Here is an 8830-nt window from a genome sequence, read left to right as displayed (position 1 = left end):
GGGGGTGGGAATACTACCAACCTGTGCCACTGCCTCACAGGAGCAGGGCTGGGGTGGGGCAAGAGCAGGGCCATACAGATACTGCACTACCACCACTCCACCATGTCCCCACTCCGCATCCGGCCAATTGCCACCCCCCTGACACTCTGCTTCCAACCACTTGCTGCCACTCCCCCCCGGGGGTACACTTACTAAAAAGGTTGAAAACCCCTGTGGTAAGTCATGAGGCTTTTGACTTTGGACTAACATCATGAAGAGAGGGCGTGATGAGGACAACATGGGGAAAGAGAATGATGAAAACATTGGGCTAAGAAATAAGGAAGGAAACAGAGGGATTGTAGGCAGCTGTGGGGTGGAAAAGAGAGGGGGTGTAGGGAACTGAAGTGGTTTTGTGTGATTGTAATGTTTCAATACGGCAACGGGCACATGGGTGCATGGGCATACAGGAGCACTGTGTGGTTATTATAATGAGGATGATGATGGCATGACCATAGATTTGTGTTTTTGAATAGTCAAGTGAATCAGATAGATAGATAGATAGATAGATATTTTTCAGACAAAAGTGTTTTTCTATACATAAGTAAGTGCCAAAGTGCTACTTAAAAGTTTGTTTATAGAGTACCTGTGCTAAAACTTGCAGCAGTTTCAAAAAAAGGTAAAAATGCATCAATTCTGGGTGAATTAAGATTCTATGGATACTACAGGCAATCCTCGATTTATGACTTTTTGAGTTATGATGAACGGTACTTACAACGTTTATAAATTGACACCCTGTTTCAAAGTTCCAATGTGGGGTTCAACTCTACGATGCTCAATACAGCTTTTTCCAGCTGGTAAGTCTGTTGTGGTGGATGGGGAGAGGGAGGGGGAGGGGGAAGGGAAGGGAAGGGGCATGAGGGTGCAGATCAAGGCACCCCTGGCCTTGAGCGGGGGCAGGGTTGGGACAGCAGCTGGGGCAAGCGCTGCCCAGCTGGAATGGGGTGAGTGCATTATGGAGCCATGGGGGTGGCTTCTGCTGCTGCGTACTGCTCGTCTGGCAGCTGCTTGTCTGGTGGCTCATCCTGTGGCTCCCGCCGCTGCTCCTACCACTTGTCTGGGTGGGGATGGAGGGCATGAAGGAGTGCATGTGCCCCCAGATCTACATGGGGAGGGGTGGGGCAGGCAGGGCCGGGGCTGCACTGGACTGCACTCTGGGTGGGAGGTGGCAGCACTGGGAGAGGGGGTGATGGGGGGCTATGGTGAATTTTCAGGTGGCCGCAGCCCCCTCATAATACCCACTCCACTGCCCTCCCAGATGAGCAATGCGCAGCAGCAGGAGCCGCCCCTCCTCCCCGTGCTTCCCGGATGAGGTGTGGCTCCATCTTGTGCCTGCCCCTTCCCAGCTGGGCAGCGCTTACCCCAGCCCCTGTCCCAGCTCTGCCCCATTCCCCTCCTCACTGCAGGGGGCCTTGATGTGCCCCCCCCATGCCCCTTCCCTGACCCCCTCCCCTTCCAGCACAACAAACTTACCAGCTGGATGCAGCTTTATCAAGCATTGTAAAGTAACCAATCCCCCATTTATAACATTATTCCTCTGGGAAAATTGGTTCTGAGTTATGATGTTTCAACTTAAGATGCAGTTTTCAGGAACCAATTGTGTCATAAGTACAAGGACTGCCTGCATACACAAATTGCTGCAGCAGTAAATGTGTTTATTTCAAGGTCATTTTATTTCAAATTTGCCCCTCACTTCGATGTGCTCAGGGACAGCAGAGTCTGACAGTAAGGGAGAGGGGGAAGGGGCTGCAGGGGAAAGAACTGGTGGGGATGAGAGGGCAAAGGTGCTACAGAACACTTCAGATTTATTTTCCCTGTTGTAGCAGTGGGAAGGGAGACAAATTCAAGACAAACCTCCAATAATTAGATTCTATACCTGGAAAATTCTATCAAATTTATAAATTTTCCATACATAGAATCTAATTATTGGGGAGTTGTCTACACAATCTATACACTAGATCATCATTATTATTATCCATATTATATCGGTATGTTCATGACAGACATATATCTTTCATTAATATATGTGTGTGTGTGAGATACATTCATATTCTATATAATGGTACATGATATTATATATAATATATAAAGCATTATGTACTATAAAATATATATGTATTTATATATGCCATATTTTCTCACATACAGTACACCACAGAATATAATACACACATTGTTTTTGAAAGGCAGAATTAATAAAAGCAATATTTTCTTGTAGTAAATAATTAAGTAGCAGCAGCAAAGGAGCAGAGCCTGCTCATTGTTCTGCTCCCAGCAAGTTGAGTGAAGATTTAATTTCACTTTTGCCCGTAACTGGAAAAGCTGTTCTTACTATGGTAGTATAATTTCTTACATATAGTGCACACTACAATTTCTAGTAGCTGTTTTTTGGTGGGGAAATATGTGTTGTGTGTCAGAAGATATAGTATGTTTATAGATATTACATTATTTTATATACAATATATTTTATAATACGTATGTATGTATATGTATATACATATATATGTTTGTGAGAGATGTGTGTGTGTGTGTGTGTGTACACAGTCTATAGGTGTCTATAGATGTGCTCGGGGTGGGGGAGCCACTTAATTAGAGCAGCATGAAAATGCTTCACCATTATGTATATTAAGCATCCCACATTTCAAAATGGCCTCAGGGATGGTTTAACTAAAGCTCATTTGACAAGTTTTAGATAAAGTATCCCTGTGGCCATTTTGAAGCGTGGGACACTTAATACATGTGATGGTGAGGCATGCTGGAGCATTCTAATTGAATGCTCCAGCCAACTTCATAAAACGAGTTTGCTCCAAAATGTTCTAATTAGAACACAGCAGAGCATGTCTATAGGCAGCCTACATCCCTAACAGAAATTCTTCTGAAAAATAAGAAGTAGGGACTTGCGCTCTTGGAGGAGGAAATGAGTTCCATCCCTGTAGTTCCCATGAAGTTATGAGTACCCCTGGTGTTTTTGTGCAACTTAGTGTGGAACTAGTTGAGTATGGTTTCCTCACAATACATATTGTATGTACAGCGGTCTTATCTGCACATAGAAAGGAGAAAGAAAGTAAAAATAAAAAAACCAGACTGCCAGAAAAACTCACCAGTGGTTCGACCAGAAGCATAAAGAGATAGAACTGCCTGAATTGCTACATACATCGCTGGTACATTAAATGTCTCAAACATGATCTGCAATTAAGAATTAAGATATTTTAGAAGGAAAAGTATATGAAGAGACAGTAATATTTTCTTCACTTTTTACATCACCTGATGGCCTGTGTATCTGTACAACTCATCTTCTCAACAATCAGTTAAAATGAATTTCATCCATGTCCACTAGTGTAAATAAAATGGTGTTGTAACAAAGGGATGAAAACTTAAATTATATATTTTATTCACATAAAACATGGCCACACTATAAATAGCATTTAGAACATAATGTAAATATTATATGTTTTAATTTAAAAGTTTATTGTTTTGATTTAACACATTATTTAATACAATTTAATTATGTCCCTTTTCAAAAACAATAGTCTTTCTGGAAATATAGTATATCCTGATGCTAAAGTTCTCCCTACTAGTCTAAAGCAGAAAGAGAAATAAACTACATAAACATGGTAGTTTTAGAGTGATGTAGTATGATGATATAGGAATTATGCCAAAGGCAAGGATTTTGGGGGGTGATATCTTTTATTGGATCAACTGAATGGTTCCAGTTTCTTCTTTATTTTAACATAGGGTTGTTAGTATATTTAAGTTTGTAAACTATTTTTAACCATTTGGTCTCCTGAATCTTCTTGATTCCTGGAGTTCAAGCAATTTTGGTAATAGTATAATTAATCTTTACAACTGTTTTCCAAGAATGTGTAATTGCAACAACAATGTCCCCTTACAATAGCATGGATTATATGCATGTTGGCAGTACATTTCATCTGTGAAAATAAAATACTTTATAAAAGTGAGTTAAGGTCCATGTGACCCCTGTGAAATTGGTGTGATACAAAATTTACAAATACAGAAACTAAGACAGAGAGTTTGCCTAGGTTGACAAGGGCAAATCCCAGAGTAGCTTAATGGGGAAAAGACTGCAGAAGTCCTGGCTCTTAATCCCTGCTCTATTAACTAAGCAAAGAGGACTCAATGCCTAACCTTCTTTCTGACCAAATCTTCCTAGTTGCATCACTTCTCCTAAGTTATTGTATCTCTAGACCTCTGAAGCAATTAACACTATTTCCCCAATGAATGTTCCTGCAGTAATATGCTCATGCCAACTCCCCCCACAAACTAAGAGTACTTCCTGGTTAGAAACAAACATTTGACAGGCAGAAAACTGCTTGCTTAGGCTTTGTCCAAATGCCACTGAAGCCTATGGGACACTCGCCATTCACCTCAAGAGGCTTTAGATCAGACATACATTAGGACATATCATATTTACTCAAATTTAAGATGACCACCCCAATAATCAGGTTCCATACCTGGAAAATTTATAAACGTATTATAATTTTCCATATATAGAATCTACTTATTGGAGGGTGGTCTTTAATTCACCTCCCCACCACCACCACTCCAGGGGGGCAGGCAGCATAAGCAGTGGGGGGAAATATTACTTGGGGGGGGTGAGCCCACCTGACCCCTGACCCTCCTTTCCTCATGGCTGTTGCAGGGCCAGTGTGCACTGGTGCTGTACACGGCAGTGGAGTTGCAGCTGCATGCCAAGTGGTGCCAGGCACTGCAGGATGGTGGTGCCATTGTGCTGCTGCTGTCGCCGGCCACTGCAAAATGTTTAAAGGGGCTAACCTCTGTTAGCCCTGGAGGCAGATGGTGTTGGGAAGTCAAGTAACTTGCCTCCTGCTTGTGAATGCCCCTGCCATCTCTGCCCCAGCCCTACAGCCTTGGCCCCCATCCTGCCCCTCTACCCAGCCTCTGCTCCCCCTCACCCTTCACAGCCTCAGCTTCGGCTTCCCTTCCTCCCTTCACAGCCTTTGCTCCCCCCTTCCCCTTTGCCTTTTCTCCGCGCAGGCAGGCTCCATCTCTGTTTTAGCTTGGGGCATGGAGCACAGCCTCCAGCCCCAACCCAGCCCCCATAGCAGCCACGTGGGCTCCACACTACTGCTATTGGCCAGGCTGGGGCTGTGCTCAATGCCCCGGGGCTGTAGCATGGATGGATCTGGCAAGCATAGAGCAAAGGTAAGGGGAGGGGCAGACAGGGGAGCAGAGGGTGCATGGGAAGGGAGATGAGGAGAAGAAGCTGCAGCGAGGAGAAGGAGATGGCAGGGTTCAGGGGCAATGGGGAAGAGGGGCAGGCGGCAGCAGCAGCTGTAGCTATGGCCCTGTCCCTGGGAAGGAGCTGGGCGCAAGCCATAGCAGCTGCCTGCCCCGTCACCACCCTTGTATGTGATTCTAATACAAGAGGCTTTTCCCCCATGTTAAATGGAGGGGGGGGGGGCAGGGAGGGCTTGTCTTACAATCAAGTAAATATGGCATTCAATTAGGTTCATACAAGAGGGTATAACTTACACTTCTCTCCCTATTTGTTAGTGCCCCTCCCCCCCCACCAAGTTGCTTTCAGTGGAGTGTCTATAGGAACTCTGCTTAGGAAGGCTGTTATGGGCATACACTGAATTAACATACCCTTCACTATGTGGGTGCATTACTTTCCCAGTCAGTTCTACCCACCTTCCAGGAAATGTTCTCCCCCTCAAAGGGGTAATGTTATGGCCACAGTCCATCATTACTATGGATCTACACCAGTAGGAGCCAGTGTAGCCACTGAGTTAAATGCAGATCCCTGATTTCGTCATTGGATATCTTTACAAATACTTAGCAAAAAGTATTCTTCCATTCCAATGACAAAAAACATTGAAATTACAGACAATTCATTTTCTATTAATGGCTTAATTTAATAAGTGATAAATAATTAACTACTTCTTCAAAATACTTGAATGCTGAATTTATTTTAATCTCGTAGTGGCAAGGAGACACTACCAGGCCTCTCTTGCTGTGAAAGCAATACTTTTACAGTTGCTAAAAGCAACTATCCTTGCCTTGTGCTTTCCAACACACCTTAAATTGCACAAGCTCCCAGGAAGGCGTCAGAAAATGTGATAAAAAGATTTTAATTGATATGGAGCAAAGGAAGGGATTCCTGGAAATGAAATTGTTTACACTCACATATTCAAATTTACATTTTGAACTGTTACATTGTGTGAAAGCTTTTGTGATTACTAGAGAATTATAGAAAAGCAGGACTAAAAGGGACCTTAGCAGGCCATCTAGTGCAACCTAATGCTCAAGGCTGGATCATCCCTGACTAAACCATCCTAGACATGTTCATCTAACCTGCTCTTAAAAACGTCTAAGAATCCCATACCCCATCTAGGTAATCTGTTGCAATGTTACCTACCCTTGTAGTGAGAAAGTTCTTCATGATATATAACCTAGATTTCACTTGCTGAAATTTAAGACCATTACTACTTGTCCTGTACCCAGTGGCTTCAGAGAAGTCAATCACCGTCTTTATAACCCCCCTTTATGAATTTGAAGACTATTACCAAATCCCTTCTCAGTCTTCTCTTCTCCAGATTAAGTAATCCCAGTTATTCTAATCTTTCCTCACAAATCATGTTTCGCAGATATCTAATAATGTTTGTTGTTCTCTGCTCACCAATTTCTCTTGAAGTGGGGCCCCAAAGCTGGACACAATACTCCAAGGGAGGGCTTATCATTGTTGATATGAGTGGAATAATTAATTCCTTTTAACTTGCAAGAAATTCTCCTATTAAGACAACACAATGTGCTACTGGCTTTTCTTTCCTAACAAAAGCACACTTAACAGGAGCCAGCAACACCAGAACCAGCCAACAGGGGAGTTTGAGTGGGGAGTTCTCTGGTGGGCAGATTGCCCAGCCACTTTCTTTCTTTGTAAATTTGCTGAGTGAAGCAGGGAAAGGAGGAAGAGGGAATTTTTTCCCAGGACATAGCAGCAGAAGAGGAAGCAAGAGCTCTCAGGAGCTAGCCAGAATTAGAGCCCCTATTGAAAATGTGAACCTTGACCCACTTTTGAGAGGCATAAAATAGGAAAATGTAACCAACCACCATTGTGAAGAAACAAAAGGACTTTGGATATGGACAATCGTACACTTGTACTACCTTCAAAAGAGGAGGGGGAGGTGCTGCCAAGGGGCAGACAGCAGGTGTTACACTCTAACTTATGTGTGTGTGACCTTTGTCACAATAGGAGTGAGATAAACTGCCCAAACTTTGGCCCTGGATGAAACATATTGGAGTGTTTTTTGCTGTACTTGTAGGCACGTGCACAGCTGACTGTTGCAGTGCAAGGTCTGAAACAGCAGCTCTCCATCTCCTTTTGAAGCCATAACTTAATTTCTCCTTCCCCTTACTTTTTGTAAGAAACTGGGAAATATAAATCACTACTTTATATAATTACTAAATATTTTATCATCAGCGACAGTAGAAGTGTTTGCAAGGGGAGCAGAAATATAAGCTTTTCCACATTGTTCAGCCAGTGTTCAGTGAACCTATACTGGAGGGATGCCTTTCAGGAATGAAGTAGGAGTTGTGTCTCCTGGACTATTCAGCCTTTGCTCACTGTGCTGAAATGACCTGCAGCACAATATTTAACTCATGAGAGCAGACACATCATTACCTGAGTCATTTTCTCACGGTTAGCCTTGGGATTTAAGGGGGCCTCTGTTAATAGTACAGGGTGTTCTTCTGGGGCAACACGAAGTTCATTATAGAAAGAATGATGCCAAATCTAAAATAAAAAGACAATTTATGTCAACATTGTAAAGACAGTTTCCATTCTTGGTCAGCACAAGTTGCATTGAAAGCAGAATTTTTCATTTCAAATATGATTTCAGTGAATTTTAAATATACACATAAAATATATACAGGACAGGACAATTTCTGTTCTCATTTACAGCTGAGATCAATGGGTTCCCATGGCAAGCAGAATAGCTTCGGGCCCAAATCCATGTACTGGGATTCCATAGATGGTCAACCTAGCATACTGGTTACTGGGTGGCACTCATTAAAGCTCAGATCTGCATCTCAGTCTCCAGACATGACTCCTGGACAATGAATGACAGAAGGAATGAATTCTCCATTGCAGGCCGCTGAGCTACTCCATGGACATTACAGTACACTAAGGTTGTCCCTAAACCACAGCCTTATTCTGCCTGGCAACAATGACCTCAGTGTGCTGCACTGGACCTTCCCTCAGGGCTGAGTAGACATGACTATGCTGCTTCCAGGTACAGGGAATAGCCTATGTGAACTAGAATAGTGCATTTGAAGGTGCCATTGCTAGACACAGCAAAGGCTGTATGCTGCTTAAGCCTTGCCACAAATGAAATATGGGGCCAGGCTGGAGCCATGCTCTGTGCCCTAGGCTGCAGCAAGGCATAAAGAAAAAGTAAGGAGGAGTGCAGTAGAAGCAGAGAGGGAGAAGTTGCTTGGAGGAGAGGAGACTGGGGGTTGTGGAGAGGAGTGGCAGAGCATGAAGAGACAGCAGGGGGTCAGGAGCAGGCAGCACCTCCAGCTCCAGCTCCAACTCTGATGCCAGGTTGGGGCCAGAGCTGCAGCAGCCCTGATATGGTGGTGCCTTGCCCTACCATTGCCCCTCACTCCCAAGCCACAGCCCACCAGCCCTGCCAGTGCCCCTTACTCCAAAGCTGCAGCCCCCTGGCCCTGCTGGTGCTCTTCATTCCTGACCCACTGCTCCCCACTCCCAGCCCCCAAGCATGTGCAAAAGGGTGTGGATGTGTGGGGAAGG

The 8830-nt window shown here is 44.0% G+C and overlaps 1 protein-coding gene across 4 annotated transcripts in view; it reads right to left on the bottom strand.

Moving 5' to 3' along the window:
* Positions 1-8830, bottom strand: part of LOC109298981 (actin, aortic smooth muscle-like) — a 48880-nt gene that overhangs the window by 17598 nt on the left and 22452 nt on the right. For all 4 annotated transcript variants that reach the window (XM_019519417.1, XM_019519420.1, XM_019519418.1 and 1 more), the window contains 2 exons: positions 7700-7810; positions 3138-3222 (listed from right to left, as the gene is read on the bottom strand). In XM_019519417.1, the coding sequence (XP_019374962.1) occupies positions 3138-3222; positions 7700-7810 (196 nt within the window). The remainder of the gene's footprint in view (positions 1-3137; positions 3223-7699; positions 7811-8830) is intronic.

This window comes from Gavialis gangeticus, unplaced genomic scaffold (genome assembly GCF_001723915.1).
Source record: "Gavialis gangeticus isolate Ggan-Ray unplaced genomic scaffold, GavGan_comp1, whole genome shotgun sequence".
In the NCBI taxonomy this organism is placed as follows: Eukaryota; Metazoa; Chordata; order Crocodylia; family Gavialidae; genus Gavialis; species Gavialis gangeticus.
Note: the sequence above shows the minus strand (reverse complement) of the source record. Positions and strands in the feature narration are given on the sequence as shown.